Here is a 21,339-nt window from a genome sequence, read left to right on the forward strand (position 1 = left end):
TTAATATTAACTCTTATAACTTCCAAGTTTCTAGCTTGGGCAAACACATAGATAGTGATACCACTCACAGATTTTTGTGAAAGAACAGAATATATTTTGTGTTGAATGGAATGATTTTTGAGGTGGCTTTCAGACAAGGAAGAGGAAATGCCCCATTAGGGGCTAGATACGTATGCCTATTCCAGGGCCGCACATTGAGCTGAATATTAAATTTAGGATCCAAAATAAAATAAGTGATTGTGGCACAGAGTACTTATATGCATACTCTATAATTCATTCTTCCCTTCTTCTCTGTAATAGGAGCTGCCTAGCTCAGAGACTGCGGTCATGAGAATCAGTTCCAACAGAGATGGAAGGAAGAGTGTTGTGTGGATTTTCTGTGCAGTCCCCTAAAAGGGTAAAGACATTCCAATTCTCTCTGCTTCCCAATCCTGCAACCTGAAAAGCATATGTGATAGCTGGACAGCTAACTGTATCTTGGATCATTAGGATAAGGGCCTCATCAAGGGATGGCAGGTTTTGAGATAGAAGGAGCCTTGGTCTTTGGCATCACAGAGTAATGATGCCAGCCTACCTCGTTGCAGATTACTTTTACACATGATAGATGGATACATTTCTATATTATTTCAAGCAGTATATTTTTGTGTACCTCTGTATTTGACTTCTAACTGATAGGAAGAGCTAACATCTGTGGTTATGGATAACAACCAGGGAAAGTATATAGATTAAGAGGATAGGGTTGAGGAAGTATCTCTTAGAAACATCCGGATTTAAGGGGCAGATGAAAGGAGGAGTGAAATTAAAAAAGGAATTATACAGAAAGGTAGAAATAAAATCAGATGAAATTAATGACATGGTAGGCAAGGTAGGACAAAGTGCTAAGTTGGAAAGTGGTCAGTTAATGCCAAGTGGCCTAAAGTAGGACTAAGACATGTCCAGTGGATTAACTATAGATGACTGATGGTCTTGGCAAAGATATTATCAGAGCAGTGGTGGGGATGAAGATCAAAAACAAAACAAAACAAAACAGATAAAACAGAAGATATGATTAAGTATTAGTGACTATAAAGAGAAGAATTCAAATGGGAATAATAACTAGGAAAGGGGAGTAAGAGACCTTTCTCAACTTGGGCTGCCCAGAATCTGAATACCCTATATATGTGGGGGGAATTCCAAGGTCATTCTGGAATCAAATGGAGGAAGTTCAGTTTTCGAATCTGGAATGAGTGACAAAGAACTCCAAGGTACCATTTCCAATTCTTTCCAATAGCAATGGTATTCTTTACCCCCTGTCTGCAGGGCTGGGATAGTCTCTGAGAGCATGCAGACCCAGGGTATGACTTGGACTATATAGTTCCTGAAACTGAGCCTCTGCTTTGCTTTCTGTCCATTTTGGAGTTGGTGTTCTAGACTTCTCTTTGGCATTGGGAGCAGGTCTTTATCCCTCTCATAAAGTTGATTTTTGCTTATATTAAACAGAACTGGATTCTGTTATTCACAGCTAAGAACTCTGTCAAGTACGGTGGAAAACATTATGAAAGGAGTATTTGTAATTTATTTTTTAATCTGGGAGCTACAAATGTTTACTTGGTTAAGGGGCAGGAAGCCAGGAGGAATAGGGCTAGGATATGCTTGTGTGCATTCGGGGGAGGGAGAATAATTAATGGGGGCCAGGTTCCTGTGAAAGAAGAGATAAGGCCTTCTTCTAAAAACAAGAAGGAGATAGTTATACATCCACCATTATAACAGTAAGTGAAAAATTCTCAGATTAGCAGCTCACACATGTATGGTGTTTTCCATTTTAGAAAGGGCTTTTAAAAACATATCATAGTAGAGAAAAATATTTCAACTTATATTAGCCAATGTGAGAAAAAGCTTATTGTGATCACTTTAGATTTGTATTAATGGCCAAACTGTGATAATTGAGAATTAGTAAAATAGAAGAGCCTTGTTCAAGAAAACATGAGGATAGAGTCACACACATATATAGAAGGCATGCTTTAATTATATTAAATCCAAGAAAGGAATCAAAGTGATCAACACATTTTTAACTCAGGACTTGGGGTTTTCCCTTGTGCAGAAAGGTAATCCACTGACCTGTGGATACTGTGTTCATTTTTAGAAGTATGAAGGTTTGCTTCTAACAAAAAGTACTTTGGAAATGATTGCTTGCAGTAAGACCTATGTCTCACAGGATAGGCTCTGACAGTAGGCAATACAAGTTTCCTCAGCAACAAGGAAAATGAAAAGCATGCAAACTCCCTTTGACCTGTTTTAAGACACTGGTGGCTTCCAGGTGTAGCTGCTGTACAGATGGACAATAGACAGATTTTAGACATCATTAACCTTAAAGGGAGAGGGAATTTGCAGGATCTCAAGCAAGGAGTCTTCCCGGGGCAGGCTTTGCTCTGTGCTTATTTCTCATATTCCAGTCTCTCCACCTACTGTCTCTCTAGGTACCGACCATTTGCATTTCACTGAACACTGTATCCATGCTTTAAATATGCTTGTAGACATCCTCTCTTTCACCAGGGTCCCATACATATATAGGGACATGGGGACATTTCTGATCTGTAATTAGTACGATGGGAACTTGGAGCTTAGTTTCTTTTATGTTGTAATCAGATTAGTCTCCTGATATATCCCCGATATTTTGTTTACCAACCCTTTTGACTCAGGATAGTTAAGGGGGGCTTGTCTGTGCCTCAGGGAGATCACATGTATTACCTCAGTTTCATTAGTTACTGCGAGTACTCATCTGCCACTGTCTTCTTCCTCATGTTCAGAAGTACACATCCAAATACATGTTCTCTGAACACCTTGTTTTAGATGTTCCACAGGCTCCTCAAACCTGTCATATCTCAAGGTGAATCTGTATGTCTGATGTGAGCCCCTCTTTCCATCTGGGCTATCTCCCTTGTATTTCCTATCCGAGCTAATGCATTCAATTCAGCCAGTTCCCCAAGCCAGAAATGTGGATAAGGGGTCATCCTAGAGCCCTCCCTTCATACCCCCACCTCATCTAACCAATTACCAAGTCATTTTATTTTCATCTACTATCTTAAATCCGTCGCGTCTTTATGAGTTTTATTCTGCTCAGACATTTCTCATCCTTAATCTGAAATACCATAGGACTACTTGAGTCACCCTACTGCCAGCCTCAACCTCTTCATTTCACCCTGAGCTCAACTATCAAAGGGGTCGATGTGCTTCCAAATTTGAACGATTTGAAACCTTCCAAGGCCCTTCTGTCCCACCCCAGGAAAAGGTCTGAGATACAGAATCTTCCCTGACCTGCTCCATCTTGACTGCTTGTATCACAAAATACTTTGTCCTTTCGACATAACAAGAGAAATCCTCTTATTAAAACTCTTTCTTACATAAACCACCCCCACATTTCATCTATGAATTTCAGTTTTGGTTTCTTCAAAGTAGAGTAAGTTTTAGAGAGATTAGAAAGAATCTAAATGTAAAATTCTTCCTGATTTTTGTGATTTCTACCCTCTACTCCCAATCTTAAACAGTTTCCTCATCTATATCTAATTGAACATTTTTTTCCCTGATTATCAAGTTTTTCAAGCATTCAACTTAGTTTTCATTGAAACCATAATTCCTCCTCTTTGCATTCCCATTTTATTAGTTTGTATAATATTTAATTAAATAAAAAATATAAAAACAAGAATAACTTGTATTAAACAGGTTGGGAACAACACATAGTTGCCTCTTGGAAATGCTACTCTCAAGTGGTGGGAGGCAGGGTACATGGTTACAATAAGGCTACTCGAAAAGCTTTCAAAAACATATACAGGTTACTAATATCCAGCATGCAGTTTGGAATAGAAATTGGGCAGCTGGTTTTACATATAGAATGATGAACTCAGGATAATTACATTTAAATGAAGATTTAAGAGAGCTTCTCTGTTCTAAACTGCATGTAGTCCTTCGACATAGCCCACTTCTTGTTGCGCTGATTTTACTCATGTCACTTTTTTCCCTCTGGCATGTCCATCCATTCATTCTTCATTTGACTCCTGACATCCTTCAAAGCCCATTCCAGAGATAATCCTCCATGACCAATTCTAACTCCTATCTCCCCAGGCCCACAAGAGTTCATAGAAGGCCATGAATAAAGTGCAGCCACGTGTGTATCTGTAGAGTGATACTTTCCATACCAGCCAATATGACAGCATGTTTGGCTCTGGCTAGTCAGTTTCACTAGAAGTTGCCAAGTTGCAAAGAATAAAATATGGCATAAAAAGATTAACTATGAAGCTAATTTTTCCATAGTCTTTTGATGAAGAATTATGAATGTCCTTGAAAGCTTTTCAAGAGTCATCAGATAACAGATGGGAAGAGACCAGATTTTCCATAGACACCTGTGGATAATAATAACTGTATGATCCTCTTTGATCAGTCTAAAAATAGCTCTTTGATGATATGGATTACAAAGTAAAACATCTTGTGCTTATAGATTGGATGAAAATAAAATACCCATCTCAAGGCTAATTTCTTCTTATTTCACCTAGAATTCATTAGTTGTGATAGAGTAAAACTGAGGTAAACAAATGTACAAAGTATTTGAATCAAAGAGCTTCTTTTTGATATAAATAGCTATGGAAGTTAAAATCATTTGTCTCTCAAGAGTATTACATTCAGGAGAATACCTAAAACATGAATATTAACCCAGCTTCTTTAAGATTAGAATTTATCTAGTCCAATTTCCAGAACTAAAGAGGATCCATGAAAATGTGTTAATATTATAAAAAACATTGAAAAATGACTCTGCTCTGTATGTCTATTTTTAACTTATGTAGCAATGTCAAGTGTAGAGATTTATAATCCTAGTTTAATTTGAATGTGAATAAAGAAAGAATTGAAACTGAGAATTTTGTTTTGTTTTGTTTTGTTATCAACAATGTACTACGTTTTCTGCCAAGTATTGTGGGGCTCTAGAGCTGAGAATAAGCTATTGCCGGGCCCTCATGAAGCTTTCAATCTTGCCAGGGAAGATGAAACACATGTGGGTACGATACATGACAGATACATAAAATATAATGTATTATAAAAAGGAACAAGAAGAACTTAAGAGAACAAACTGCCTCTGTTTGAGAACAGGAAGCAGTACTCGCTGAAGAAAGAGCACTTAGGTAAGATTTTCAGAGAAAATTATGAGAAAGGCAACTCAATCTCAAAAAGCAAATGATTTTGGCACAAGCTGAAGGACAGAAAACTTCAGGTCATTTTATGCTTGGGACACAAGCTGAAATAATGAGTATGATGGGTAACATGTTTGGAAAGCTAGGTCAGAACAGATTCTATGTCCCATCCTCTCGCTACAAAACACGGCCAACTAAGGGAATGGGTTTGCTAAGTGAGAGGCTGACGGGCAGAAACCGGAAGTATATCCTAGAGAACACTAAAGGTCAAAGCTAAGATAAGTAATGCCAAATTGGATCTAGAGGAAGGATACTAGAGTCAGACTGTCAGCGTTTACATCCTGGTTCAAATACTTGCTAGTTATGTGATCTTGGGCAAAGAACTTGAGCAATCTGTGCCCCAACTGCCCCTCTGTAAAGATGAATATAAGAATAGAGCTGTTAATGGAGATTCTGTGAGCTGTGTAAAGCACTGGGAACCGCGCCTGGCAATATTAAGTGCTGTCACCACGACCACCGCCATTATACGAGCATCTGTATGAAGTATTATAAAGCAAATGTCTACGGGAAAACAGTTAATGTAAGTGACTCAAGTGGGACAGGTGTGGCAAACTGAAGAGTAAGCTTGCTTGCCCAAACCAGTGCTTCACAAACTTTCATGTGCGTTATCAACCACTTGGTAGTCTTGTTAAAATGCTGACTATGATTTACTAGATCCTGCATTTCTCAGCCACTCCCAGGTAGTGTCTGGGCTCTAGTCCAGAGACCACACTTTGAGGAGCAAGTCTGAAACATCCCTTACTCAGACACAGCTGAACTGTGTGGTGAGGACCTAGTAACCAGATCTGAGTTTTTTTTACCTTCTTTTTTAACCTTTTCAAAAAAGATTTAAACACACAAGCAGGGTGAGCGGCAGGCAGAGGAAGAAAGAGAAGCAGATACCCCGCTGAGCAGGGAGCCCGATGTGGGGCTCCATTCCAGGACCCTGGGATCATGACCTGAGCTGAAGGCAGACGCTTAATGGACTGAGCCACCCAGGTGCCCCTCAGATCTGAGTTTTCAAAAGGAGACAGGAGTCCTTGTTTTTTTGTTTTGTTTTGTTTAGAAAATATGAAGCCTCTTGATATTTAAATGTTGGCAATTATTTCAAAAACAGTGCCTATGTAAAAACATCGCACACTTTCCAAGCTGGATTCCATCTGTGGGCACTCAGTCTGTGAACTCGGGGCTGGCTGCACAGAGAGCCACGACCAAAACTGGTGTCGAGAAAGCAGAGAAGTTCAAGCACAGAGCAAGTAGACTGGAGTTAGGGCTCACAAGATCCTGAGGGCAGAGTGGGAATGTGTGAGGCGGCTTTCAGCTCTGGTTTAACGGGTACGCTGGGCATTGAAAAGATTATAAGCATTGTAAAGAGATTTCTAAGTCATATTACAATTTTTGGTTTTTATTTTGTAGGAAATAGGGTGCTATACAGAAGGCTATTTTGGTTAGGGGAGCCTGAATTCTTCAGGAGACAAAATTAAAGAAGACTTAAGAGAAAACAGTCGTCTCACAAAGAGTGCACAGAGTATATGAATTGCTAATGGAGATTTTTCAAGAAGAGGTCCTACTAGGCCTACTTTAATGAATTAGATAAGGCTCATTTCTAATTAACAGCATCCATTTGCATGCAAACAATGAACTAAGGTCTTTAAAAAACAATTTCTTCCCTTAAGTACATTTAGCAATGCTTCCCATCAGCTTATTTACACCATTAATTTGCTTGGCAAACTAGTATAGATTATATGCAGGTAAACTTTGGTTCAAAACATCAGAAGTAGAAGCCCTGAAATGAGTAAGAAATTGCAGATTTGACATGCGTCTTGCACAAGTGCTTTTTAACAGACCCAGCCTTACTTTGAACTTTGCTGTGTAACTGAAAGAGATTTTTGTGTCCTTACAAAAGGAACGTAAAATCATTTTCCCCTAGGACTGCTTGCCAGAAAGATGCCAGCCTTCCTTTCAGAAAGGGTTACTGCCCACATTTTGATTTCCATACACGTTTTCCACTAAAAGAAATCAGAGGCCCTTGGAGACATGGTTGATTCCAAACCTGGGGCGGGGAAAAGTACACAGTGAGCATGGGGCATTTAAGCCAGAAGCTTGAGCAAGCTCCCACCAGTCAAATTTAATAAAAGTGAGAATATCAACAAGCAGAATAACTATTATTTATTGTAACATACTGAATAAGTAAGAATCCATAAATCCATACTGATATCAAGAAGAAAAGTGAGAGCTTTTCTTTTTAGATAGAGGAAATCAGCTTGTAGGGTCATACCAGAATTCAGAAAAAAAAATCACCACTTTGCAACCCTAATGTACTGAGCTCAGGAAAGATCATCAAAGGATATTAAAGCTGTTAGATGACTTATTGATTTCAAAAAACATGATACTTAACAACTCAAGATCTGATGGCCACCACCTAAACCAAGTGATCAGACTTACCAGCATCTACAGTGGGACCACCTCATTTTATGACCTTCTGATGTGACCCGAAGTACACACTGTCTTTTATGAAGTATTCTTGCCAAAATTTTTTGACTTGCATCTTTTCAAGTCTCCAAATCCAGTTTACAAAAGATACAGAGAATACAGAACAAGCTAAATGACATAATGAAGGGAAACATTAGATAAATCCAGAAAGATGAGATTTTTTTTTGAGGATATTGTACCAGACTCTTCCAAATGTCAGTAACAGCAAAAAGAAAATGAAAGTGGGAGAGCTATTTTCCACTAAAAGAGACTGAAGACGGGAGCCTAGGTGGCTCAGTCGGTTAAGGACCGACCGACTCTTGGTTTCAGCTCAGGTCATGATCTCAGGTTCTCTCTCTCTCTCTCCCTTTACCCCTCTCCCTGTTCCTGCTCTATCTTTCTCTAAAATAAATAAATAAAAACTTTATAAATAAATAAATAAGACTGAAGAAACCTGAGAAATGAAGAGGATCATAATATGCCACTTGGCCATAAGAATTATTTTGAGTAGAAGGCAACTGAGAAATAGCAGACACAGGAAAAGCTCTCAACCCAGTGTATTTCTGCCTTAAGGCAGGGCATACACTTCCCCTCGTAAAGGTATTCCTTCTCCCCTTTTCTGGACCAGGAAGAGCAGAGGACTTTTTAATCACTTAGAGATAGCAGCACAGACTTGAATCTGCTTATTACTAAAACATCCTTATCTTCCATTAGCTTCCCTACGTATTTGCCTTCCTGCAATCTATCACCCCTGGAAGTCCAAACCCCTTTTCTTTGTCTTGTCACTTCTCTACGATTTAATCACTCTTTGTCAAAATGGTATTTAAGCTCTTAGGTACAGTTTCTTTGGCATTTTCACTTCTTTCCTATGAAGCCCTCTGTGCCACATTAAAAAACTGACATAAAAAAATTTGTATGCCTTTTCTCCTATTAATGTGTCTTTTGTCAATTTAACTCACAGTCTCCAGATATTAAAGCTAAGAGGGTAGAGCAGAAAGGTTTTTTTCTTTCGTCTCCTACAAAACCAAATGCAATACATAAAACATGATGGGACATTGGTGTGAAAAACTCAAAGAATGATATGAAAGACATTTTTGAGTCATTTGGTCAATTTGGATATGGGCAGGATAATAAATAATAATATGGTATTATGTTTAATTTTCTTGAGCATGATAAACAAAAATGTGTGTGTGTGCGCGCGCGCGTGCGCGTGTGTTATTCCCTATATTAAATAAAGGGACATATGGGGGAGGTAGGGAGAGGGAGGGAAAAAATGGCAAAACGTTAGCTGTTGAATGTAGGGATTTAGGAGAACGATAAGAGGGTATGTGGGTATTCCTTATGCTACCTTTTTTCAACTTTTCTATATGCTTGTGATTTTTTATTTAAAATGTTTGGAAAAGAAAAATTTCAAGCAGTATATTCAATCAGGTAACATTGAAATTAAAACTCTTATTCCTCTCTCTATATTAGTAAAATAATTGCTTTATCTCTACAATGGTGAAAACAATACCATATTTGCCTAAAGGGAAAAGGAGAGATCAATTCTTGAGGTCATTTTTTATTGATATGGATTATGATTCAAAGATTCCTCTATTTAAGGATTCTACTTCCCAACACCTTGCTGCCCTCTTCCATTCGATCTTTTATTAACTGATATTATTCTAAGTAACATGGCCTCCCTCTGTTGTCAGCTATCCACTTCAAAGGCCTGCCTACCCACATTCCCTTCACTGGTACATCTCCTGGAATACTCCAGAAAAAAGGAGTGTATAAGAATAGTGACGACATCATTAAAAGGACTGAGACCATAGTACGTGATAACGAGGTCTGCGCAAATAAACAGCTGGCTAGAAATAGTTCAGATCCTTTTTTTCCTTTTTTTCCATGGAGCCCTCTGGCAATCTGGTGAAGCCTGGGACTCTTCTCAGAATCACGTTTTGAAGTCCAGAACATAAAATACCCAGAACGCCGAAGAAAGTCAATTGTACTGAAATACAGTTATAAAACTACTAGAAAATATTTTTGGGAGATAGCAATACATGTGCTTGTTTATTATTAACACCTTGATAACATCTTATGGAAGATCTGATAACTGGTGCAGTTTTGATGAGTGATAACCATGAATAATACTTTGAGATATCTGTAACAACTCTACTGAAATATAAAAATACCTGTGATTTCACACGTACTGCTAGTATTACTCTGGTTTCTTGCCTTTATTCAAAATGGAAAAGAATACTCAATCTCCATTAGAGGTTGGCAAAAATGGAGAGGTATTTTTTTCCAATTCAAGCTCATGGCATCCCTTGAATCCTACCAATGGACCTGGGCTTAAGAATCCTCAACATAGGGGCGCCTGGGTGGCACAGCGGTTAAGTGTCTGCCTTCGGCTCAGGGCGTGATCCCGGTGTTATGGGATCGAGCCCCATGTCAGGCTCTTCCACTATGAGCCTGCTTCTTCCTCTCCCACTCCCCCTGCTTGTGTTCCCTCTCTTGCTGGCTGTCTCTATCTCTGTCAAATAAATAAATAAAATCTTTAAAAAAAAGAAAAAGAATCCTCAACGTAGGCTTGCTTTGTTTTAGCCTATGACTTCCTTTATGGCTGATAAATTTTCATTTGCATCTTCTTCATTTACAAAGACCACGTTGGTGGCTAAGCCATCATTAAACTCATTATACTGTCATGTTTAAACCTATAGATGTTATCCAGTTCCTCTGCTACATAATTGAGGCAACAGTGAATTTTCTATCTTCAATTGTATACCTAATTGACTGCATTTTATACTTCATTTACTTACAACATAAACTAACCTTAATGGATGTCCACTGCTATTTGAATTTGTTCTGGGAATTTTCTGCTCATATTTCTGATATCTTGCATTTTCAAGCTAAAAGGCTCCAAACGGTTTCGCACACTTTTTTCTTTGCTTAAATTCTGTACTTTTGTTTATATGTGTACATGGACTAGGAAACATGAGATATTTCCAACAGCTGCATTTAAAGCCCATTGCAAACTGAGAATACTGATGTCAACTTGAATAGTCATCTTATTTTTCACCTGTGCAATAAATAACTTCTATTTCCTGCTGACTTCTCCTTGGGTTGCAGTGAAAGCATGCCATTGATTAATAATAGTTTCATGATTACAGCTCTCCCACAATTGTTAGGTTAACATATTCTTTATATATTTTTTTACTTTTACTTTATTTGCTACTGGATGCTTAGAAAGAGCTGTTAGTGTATTGGTAGAAAAGGCACTTCTATTTTATTACTTTTTTACATTTCATAAAATTTAAATGATACAAAAATTCTGAGGAAGTATGCCACAAAACTGATCTCAGTGGAAATTTAAATATGCTAACATTTATTTTTAAAATGTAGCGTGAAGCAGACAACTTTAAAAGCTGAGTTAAAAAAAAAAACCCCTCAAGGAAGCCGATCTTGACTTTTTAAAGCACAGAAGTGCAATATTTAATGTAGGTCAAAATGTTTAAATGGGAGAAATATTTCTAACCAATTACAGCCAAATCGCTAGCTGTAATTAACCTACAATTTGCATAATATTTCACCACAGTGTCAGCATACACTACTTTCTTGTAAACTTCGAAGGAGCCAAAATTATAGAGCTTGTTTGATGAAACAGGCATAATGCCCTATCTTTCTAAGTTCTGATTTTCATCCAGAAGTCAGTAACAGATCACTTTTTCACCTGAATTTTTAAATACTTGTTTTTAGAGAAAATATTGACATGTTGTATTTAAACATTATATGAGCAGGATATTTAAAAATGAGAAACAATGCTTTATATATAATAAAGAAAAATAATCTTCCAACCCATTTAATCTACTTTATGAATTCATTATTAATTTTTAGAGCATGCTATGCAATCTTCCTTAATCTGCCCATTTCTTCACATCTTATTTTAGACTGGATTGGCTTTAGTTCAGAAATGATATTATACAGGTTTAAACCTGCTCATAGTAAAAACATATCAGTTATTAAAGTAATGATAGACTTATGTGTTTAATAGAGAGATTTCAACGTGGGGAAAAAAGTATATGATTTTCCCAAGGAAGCAGTTTCACCACAAAGTTTAGATCTTTATTTCCTCTTATCTATATAAAAATCACAATTATTTTCTAAGCCAAGATTCAAACTAAAAATGTTTTTAGATGATGCTATTATTTTTAAACTTTATCAAGAGGTGTGTGTGTGTGTGTAGGTCAACTAAAGCATCCCTTTTGTAGAGGAATATGAATTCTATCTACTTTTTGAATAATGCAACAGGAGCAAAGGCGCCAAGAGGAGGTGGGCAAAGACAATGGACATAATTCTGAAACCTTTCTAATACATCCTCACCAAAGACGTTCATCAATGAGTTGTCCTAGCTTTCTGAATATTAAATTCCACCTATTATGTAGATGATAGGTAGGAAGCAAGAGCTTGGCAATAGAAGGGAGTTTTCATTGTTCAAAACAATAGTCTCATTTGGTAAATAAAGGCCAAGTCCTCCCTTATAAAACAGGCAACATTAGCATCAACAACTGGAAGCATAATACAAAATCCCATTTATAAAAATATCTGTGCCTTCCAAGTGTGGCAGCATACATTTGGCATTCTGGGCTTTCAGGACCTTCCAAGGGAAAGTTAAAAAATGACTGAATTCAACAATAACCTTTCTGAGGTTTTGTTTTCCCCTGTATTTTTTTAAAAAAAATTTTCCCCCTTTAGATTTGACTATTGTCAGCCCAAGTCCCTCTTCAAGCATGTACTGACAAATGTAGTGGAACTAAAAAGAAAATATGACCATCTTGGTTTTCAGCATCAAAGTCACATTTATAGCTGTTCAAAAATCTAGCCAAATAGCAATCTTTCACACAAAATTGTCATTTATAATTTCCTTTTGTCATTTTCTTTCAAATAAATGAGCCTCAGCTTGTTAACACCAGAATATCCTGAAGATATTCGTATTTGAACAATCGCTTGGTTTTTAAAACAAACTTGAAAGTTTAAAATAGCAAAGTGCTGTCTATTTCACTAGCAGCAGCTACATGTTTCAGTACATGAGAAACAGAAAACAAATTCATTATTGCTACTGAGTAACAGTTGAGGGGTTCCTTCCCCTTAGTGCCTTTCACCCTGGTTCCAATCTTTCACAGAGGTTTTCTTAGAGGACAGCTTAAATAGCTCTGCTAAAATTGTAGGATTCCTATTTTTATCTGTCATCCTACCTCTTTTTTCTTTCTGCCAGCTGTTTGCAGACCTCCTGCCACCGCAGATTCAGGCTTCCCAGTTTTTCTTGTAGAATGTTGGCATCTGTTTTTGAGGACTGTTGGATTATTTCTTCCCCAGTCGCATTCAATACCCTGACAACAGTTTGCCGCTGTCCGATGCCATCCTGGAGTTCCTGTAAGATACCAAAAAGGCAAAACAAAAATGAAACCCTTCGTCCTTTTATTTGAGAGAAGATTTAACAATGTGCTACCACATGTGGTTCTACCGGGAGAGAAAGAAAGAAAGAAGCGCCGTGTCAAAGTTTCTCTATGAAACTGACATGCCTATATCCAAAGGCTACAAGACAGAGAGACACCTTTTATGTGTCAGTAAAAAAGCAGCTCTCAGTTCAGCTCCGGTCTTTCTATTTGTAAAGCTTGTCAGCTAGACGATGTTATAATGTCCTACAAATCAATTAGTTGGAAACCTTCTCAAGAGCAAATTCGATTTCTTGTCCCCACAAGGATGTTCCATGTTTAATAGTCTATGAAGTGTAGTAAAATTTCAACATGAAAAAAGTATTTGGATTTCTTAATGACTGTCGATAGGAGAGGTGAAAAAGAACAAACATAGTTTAGTCACAATATTTAAAAAAAAAAAAACCTCTAGAGATATTGAAACAAAAATTCATTGCTATATTAGAAGGAAATTTATTTCAAATTCTGTTTCCATCAAGGCATTTTGCATTATAAAACCACATAAAACAAAATTAATTGCTTTCAGGGGCAGCCTATCAAAAAATCCCTAAGGTACAGTGATAAATTTAAAAATAATCTATAGATACCAGAACATTTTTATGAGTCACTGATGGTGTCAAAATTAAATATCTTCCACTTTTTATCCTGAATGAAATTTTAAGAGTATCAGAAAAGCAGTGTCATTTAAAAAGAGACTATCACAACCAAATACACATAAAAACAAAAATGTTTTTTACCATTACGTAAAAATGGCACTCTTTTTTTTTTTTTTAAAGATCATCCAGAATGTTTTAGGCAATTAAAATAATCCAGTACTAAATCTGCAGGTTAGAAAATGAAATAATCTGAGAACTTGAGATCTCTACCATGTTTAAATCAAAAGGACTCAACAAATCCCTCTGTACTCATAGGATAAAGTCAGTAGGCAGAACACTTTCCTGGTAGATGTGATTCTCGTGATCTTATATTCTTATATTTCCCTGTCTTTTGAGCCAATACCAAGGATATAGTAAATGCCAGTCCATGTTTGCCAAATAAATGAATGGATGCATGTCTTGTGAGACTGGGTCAAATCTCTCTAAGATTCTTATTCCACATAAAGAAATCTTTTTTTTTTTTTTACTACTTTTGTGTAATACTATTTTGAATACTAGAATTTCTGGTAGTATAACTTTAACAGTTAAAAGACTCAATCAGCAAAAATGGTAACAAGGCCATTATTCCAGGGACACAGTGCTTCAAATGAACATAAAACTATGCAGTTACTGAACTGTTCATAAGCTTTCCTCACCATACTCTCTTATATGTACATGAGAAATGCTCTAGTAAACATGTGACATTTCCTTGCAACTAGGTGATATTGCACCATTCCCTTGAATCTCACTCTTTACCATCCATTCACACCAGGGTGGCATGGGACACTCACTGTTACTTGCTTAGTAACAGGTACACTCATTCATGACAAACGGTGTCTGTATTCCTATTATACCATACATTCACTGAGGTCAGAGACTGTGTCCCATTCACGATTTTGTTCCTAATGCTTAGCGCATGGGAGGTTTTGGTAACTATCTGTTGAGGGAACACACGCATGTCTAAATAAAGGAAGTGGGGGAGGAAGGGAGATGTCCAGTTTCATCATTGTCATGGTATCATTAGTATTAATACTTATTATCGGGCCTCCTAGAGATTCAAAGAAAAAAAGTTCCATTCTTTAGGTTTCAGGCAGTATATAGTCTAGCTGAAAAGGTGTTGACACAATCGTGAAGGATCATTTGTTGTACTCCATACAAGAGAGAAAGCAAGATGCTCATAACTGATATGCCAGAAGAGGGATGATCTCAGTGGAAGGATCAACAGGAGATGCCTCTGGGGGGATGTGAAATATGAAGAATGGGTAGACCTGAGAAATGTGGAGGGTCAGGAGGGCAGGGAAGGGCATGAGTCAGGGCCTATGGTGTGCCATTTCCATGATGTGATCAGGAGTATGGACCTGGGCTTCATGTCAATGTGTGGGGGTGGGAGTGCAGGGACAGGGACAGGGGCAGCCCCGGGTGGATCTTGGGCCTCGGCAGAGAGGACTTGCCTTTTCATTACAGACTCTGCAGTGCTTTGGGTGGCAAAAAGAAAATAACTTCCATTGTAAGTACAGGAGTATGAGATCTAGAGCTGTGTTTCTGGATAATTCTGAGGTAGAGTTCATGTTAATGGTAAGACAGGGACACAGGGAAAACACTAGGACAGGATTCTGGGAGACCAGTATTGCGGTAAGACTAGACTTTTGATAATGCTCCAGAAAGGAAAAGATAAACCCAATACATTGTTAGGGCAGAAGCTACAGGGTTTGCGAACTAGCTGGATCATGCAATCGCACACGACTGCTGGAATGGGAAAATCTTTGCCTAAAAGACAAAGTGGGGAAAGTACAGGAGAAAGATTAAGACTCTGATTTGTACCTTCAGTGGTGTCCAATATCCACACCAATAGTAATATTCTGAAAAAATGCCTGGAGTACGTATTAGATGTGTGCTACAGCATTGCATGTCAAACTTTATTTTTATTTTTTTTTAAAGATTTTATTTATTTATTTGACAGAGAGACAGAGAGAGACAGAGAGCGCACGCACGTATGCAAGCAGGGGGAGCAGCAGGCAGAGGGAGAAGGAGAAGCAGGTTTCCTGCTGAGCAGGGAGCCCAATGCCAGACTTGATCCCAGGACCCCAGGATCATGACCTGAGCTAAAGGCAGACACTTAACTGACTGAGCCACCCAGCCGCCCTGCATCTCAAACTTAAGTGCATAAGAATCTCCTAGAGAAACTGCCAAACTGCTGATTCTGGTTCAGTGGGCCTGTGGAGGGCCTGAAATTCTCTACTTTTAACAAGCATTGGGGGGACGCCGATATTGCTGGTCCAGGAATGCCACACTGAGTAGTTGGACGACAGAATCTTTGTTAAGCAATCAAATAATTCTTGCTGGTGGTTTATAATGCTGTAAACTAAAGCTGCTTCAGAATTTTTATCTCAGCTCCCTTGCTTTGTATTTTTGATCTTGGCCCTTCTACGTCATGGTCGATGGCTGCGGTGACTTTTACAACCCAATTGTAGAATCAACAAGGGTTTTATTATTTCTGTTTCCCAGAGAAGAGATAGAATTGAACAGCTAAGAATAAAGCAATAATTTAAAATTGTTAGATCTAAATCCCATTTATATAGAGTCCCAAATCAAGGCCTTCAGGTTTTTTAATTTTGTGAAAGAAGAGCTCATTAAATAGTCTATTGCATTTGTGTGAGAAGATTTTGTAATCAGGAGAGGTATTTACAGTGTATGATCTATTTGAGGAGAGCTTTCAGTAATAAAGCGTAAGACAGTGAAATAATGGATCGAAAGAGGAGGTAAAAAATTTGTACGTGGTGTTTTGAAGTTAGCCTCTGAGCCCGAAGAAGATAAAATCTGATGTAACAAATTAAATGTAAAACCTCAATCAACTTCGTTCATTTAGGGAAAAACAAATTAATTTTAATTCTATAGCTTCTAAATATTTAAAGCACTGAATTATTCACTACCAGCAAAATTTCCAAGCTTTGATATCATACTAATGTTCTGTTGTCATAGGCATCCTTATCTATTTCTCTGGTAATTAACATCTAGTTTTAGTTTTAGACAGAAAGAGAATCATAATGAAATCTATTGGATTATTCATCACAGTTAGAAAGCTTATTGTGTTTTGATTCTGATACGAAAGCATCATTCTTAATAAGGATTCCGTATCAGACTTCCCTAGGGAACTTTTTCAAAATATAAAAAAGCCCAGAATTCCACCGCTGGCTGACTGCATCAGAAACTCTGGAGGTAAGGGGACAAAGGAGTACAAAATAGATTCACTGTTAAAGAAAGAGTAGGCAAGAGACACGTGGAAGAGGCGAGTGAGCAAGAAAGAAATGTTTTATAGTTACTGCATTATCTCAACTTCTTGTACGTTTTTTAAATGGAGAAATGTTCCTAAATTATAGAAAATGACACACACATTTAAGTCCCTCAAGTCTGGTCAAATTGAGGGAAAGTAAGAGAAATCATGGACAAGGAAGGAACTGCTACATTTTTACAGAGGAGAGAATATGAGGCAAAAGCAGCCAGTACGTTTTATATGAAAACATTACATATATTTAAAAAAGTGTATTTGCCAAACTTTTCAAAACTGAATGAAAGCACAATAAATGGAATACAAAATGTGACCAATAAATAAAAAGATTAAGCTAAGAAGCAGTTACGGGAAATTGTACAATGACAAATTGGATAAATAGGTAGGAGTTAAAGAATTGGCCAAATACCACAAACTAGGCGGAAGAGGAAAACAGAAGGGATAAAAAGAGACTGGAAGAAAAGATCAAGACTGAGGGAAACTGAAGAGCAAATAACAAACCTTCACTGAACAAGTAGATGCTTCAAGAATGCAATCCTGTGATTTAATTGTAATTGTGTTAAAGATTTCCTTGGAGACAGATTAATCACTGACTCCATTCACTCACTGGTCAAGTGAAAGTATGTGAGAATATGAACATTATGGACACTGGTGAAACTGCTAGAGAAAATTCTACTCTGCGATTTCATAAAATTATGATGTGTTATCTTTTACTGCTCTACTCTTTCTGTCCTGCTTAAGATCATTCCCACTGTTCTCTCTGTCAGTCCCTAGAATTCAAGTAAGAGTCTGAAAAATAGTTTCTGGTTCTTTTTTTCAAAGACAAATTAAATGAGTCTGTTTCTCATGTTGATTCTTAAGAGTACACAGTCACCACTGTCTTTAGAGGTTTCAGTATGCCTCAGAAAGTATTGAAATCTTGTCAGATGACGAATTTTTGTGAGGAAGGAACATAAACAGACAAATACCCAAAGCATACAGCAGGCTCAGAGACAAGACACATCAAACCTAGCCATTTGTCGACAGGCTGACTCCATCCTGGCGGAAGACCGGATGACCCCGGGAGAGGATCTCATGACAGCAGTGACAAGCACTGAAAGATGGCTGAAATTTGGGAAATGCAGGAGTTAAAAGAGGGAGAGAGAGGCAAGAGTAGAAAAATGGTGTATCTACAAAAGAAGTGAAGGGTACCTGGGTGGCTCAGTTGGTTAAGTGTCTGTCTTAAGCTCAGGTCATGACCCCAGAGTCCTGGGATCAAGCCCTGTATTGGGAGCCTGCTTCTCCCTCTCCCTCTGCCCCTTGCCCCTGCTCATGCTCACTCTCTCTCCCAAATACATAAATAAAATCTAAAAAAAAAAGGAGTAAAAAAGGGAAACATGGCCTAGAGAAATGATCATTTTTGAGTAAAGAATGAGAGTGGATCATCGAACCTTGCATCAGAAACCAGGGATGTACTATATGGTGACTAACATAATGTAATAAAAAAACATTAAAAAAAAAAAGAATACAAGGAAGCTTTGGCAGAACTCAAAAAAAAAAAAAAAGAATGAGAGTGGACTCTGGGAAACAAACTGAGGGCTTCAGAGGGGAGGGGGTTGGGGGATTGGGATAGGCCGGTCATGGGTATTAAGGAGGGCACGTATTGCATGGTGCACTGGGTGTTATACGCAAATAATGAATCATGGGACATTGCATCAAAAACTAAGGATATACTGTACGGTGACTAACATAACATAATAAAAATTATCATAAAAAATAATAAAATAACAACAACAAAAAAAGAATGAGAGTAGTAGGAGGCAAGAAGCAAGGCCAAGTTTGGGCACCTAGAATGAGGAGATGGAGAATGATGCCTACTTATTAACCACAAGCTAAAGTCCAAATACTAGCCTAGAGAGGAAGGCCTGAAGGGACTCTGCAGCCTCTTCTCCCCAGCTTACCTGCTGTTCCCCACTTTGAACCTTAGCTCCAGCTTCCCGTAAAACTAAATGGCCTTCCACCTACTTGTCAGTCCTGCTAAGTTTTGCAGGTCAAAGTCATTACTCACCTGCCATGCTCAGATTAAATGTTCCCTCTTCCGCTGGAGAGCTAAGTGCCTCTCCACTGTGTAGGCATTTATAAAATACTTCTATGTAGTATCATTTGTTGGTAGCATTCATGTCTACATTAGACTTCACGGCTGAGGATTAAGTAATACTAAAATAGTTTTTTCTTCTTTTGACCATAAAACATGAATCAAAATTTGAACTGTATCTCAGATTCAACTTTCATCTGAGGACCTACGGGTCTTTTATTAGTAATTTGCAAAATAAGTCAAAGCAAAGAGGAACAGTCTTTACAAACGATTGGCCCAAAATAAAATGCACCGTTTTTCCCTGTTCTTTCTCCTGGTCTAATTATATTTGCATATCAGTAAACATTTATTGTGCTTCACTAAAAATAATGCCCAAACCGTATGTATATTTTTGTTAGTTTGTTGCAGGACTTGGAGGTAGGAGGAGGGGGCTTGTTAGATTTTATCTGATACCCCCTTTTTCCTGGGTGGTATCACAGCAGATATGCTGGTTGGTACAGCAACACTTCCCTAACTGCTCCTCATAATGGTTGCTATAAAAGAATAATGAGAATTCCTTTTAAAACTAGAATTAGACTGTTCCTCTTCCCAAGCAAACATTCTGCCAGTGAACTAAAGGAAAATTATATACAGTAGTGATTTTTTTTAATGGGACATTTACCTAATATCAAATTAGAATGAAATTTCCTTTGGATGTGTTTATCTCATCCACAACAGTGATATATACAGTCATTGTTATCACTGCTATTAATGTGGATACCAGATGGATTCATCCAAGTGCTTTAAGTACTACATGCTTTGAAAGGTTATCTCAGGCTTTTTTTTTTTTTCTTTCCCACGAAATAATGCCCTGGGCAGAAAATCCCACAAATATACATTCTATAATTTCCAGCAGAGATTCCAAAAGAAGAAAAAAGTATCTATGTTAAATCTCTGCCTTTGGGGCTCTGATCCTGGAGACTTCAAGTTAAATCTGTCCTCAGATATGATTTGGCAACAGAACGTCAGTACGTTTGGGTGGGGCAGGCATGCATTCTACTCTCTGAAGGAATCTGCATTAGGGATCCTTGCTTTAAAGAAAACTGTTGTTACAAAGTACACAACTTTGCAAAGTTAATAGGGTTTAGTGAGTTAAAAATCAATGATAGGCCTCTCTAGGGTCACAGATTTATTCAATCTTTCTTGACTTCCAAATCATTCATTAGAACTTCAGGAGAACTGGGGAGGAGTCCAAGATGGTGGAGGAGCAGGAGGCTTAAATTTCATCTGGTCCCAGGAATGCAGCTAGATAGCTATCAGACCATTCTGAACACCTACAAACTCAACTGGAGAATGAAGAAAAGAATAGCAGCAACTCTAAGAACAGAATAGCCACCACTTTCTGCAAGGAACCCAGTTTAAAACAGGAGTTGAGCTCCAGCTCGGCGTTCCAAGATGGCGGAGGAGCAGGAGACCTAAAGTTCGTCTGGTCCCAGGAATTCAGCGAGAGAGCTACCAAACCATTCCGAATACCTATGAATGCGACTGGAGAATGAAGAAAAGAGTAGCAGAAACTCTATGAACAGAAAGGCAACCACTTTCTGCAAGAAGGAGAAAAGATGGAGGAGGAATAGGCGACCCTTTCTCAGCTGGTCCGAGTCGAGCTGGATATCTACCAGACCATTCTGAACACCCACAGAATCAGCCTGAGATGCAGGAAGATACATCTGGATCTCTACAAATGAACATCTCCAGTGCTGAGTATTGAGGTACGAAGCGGGGAGCTGTGAATCCGAGCACAGATATAGGAAGATAAAGGGAAGGGGGAGGGAGCCTCTGCGCTCAGGCGCCGGGAAGCAATAGCCCCTTGTGCTGGGGAGCGGGCTGGACTCTCAGACCAGCACCCGCAAGAGAGCGGACTGAGACAGTGAGTGTGGGAACGCCCGTGTCCAAACTGAAAACAGGAGCTCCCGACCGCACACTCGAACTAGAGTGAAACCGAGAGCTCAGGAGTGCAAGCGCGACCAGACTGAAAACTGGCGCTCCAGAGCACAGGCGAACCATACTGAAACAGGGAGCTCGGGAGCTNCTCGGGAGCGCGCGGGGCGGCTGGCAGCTGGCGGGGTTAGAAACACAAAGGACGAGACGTGCCAGCCCTGGAAGTGAGGGCTGGGACGCCAGGTGTGGGGCGCACATCCCGGGATGCTGCAGGGTTGAGCAGCAC

General features: G+C 38.5%; 1 protein-coding gene across 9 annotated transcripts in view; it reads right to left on the reverse strand.

The window, feature by feature from the left end:
- Positions 1–21,339, reverse strand: part of DMD (dystrophin) — a 2,070,581-nt gene that overhangs the window by 792,582 nt on the left and 1,256,660 nt on the right. For all 9 annotated transcript variants that reach the window (XM_034649821.1, XM_034649815.1, XM_034649816.1 and 6 more), the window contains one exon: positions 12,902–13,077. In XM_034649821.1, coding sequence (XP_034505712.1) covers positions 12,902–13,077 — 176 coding nt within the window. The remainder of the gene's footprint in view (positions 1–12,901; positions 13,078–21,339) is intronic.

Source organism: Ailuropoda melanoleuca, chromosome X (genome assembly GCF_002007445.2).
Source record: "Ailuropoda melanoleuca isolate Jingjing chromosome X, ASM200744v2, whole genome shotgun sequence".
NCBI classification, from domain to species: domain Eukaryota; kingdom Metazoa; phylum Chordata; class Mammalia; order Carnivora; family Ursidae; genus Ailuropoda; species Ailuropoda melanoleuca.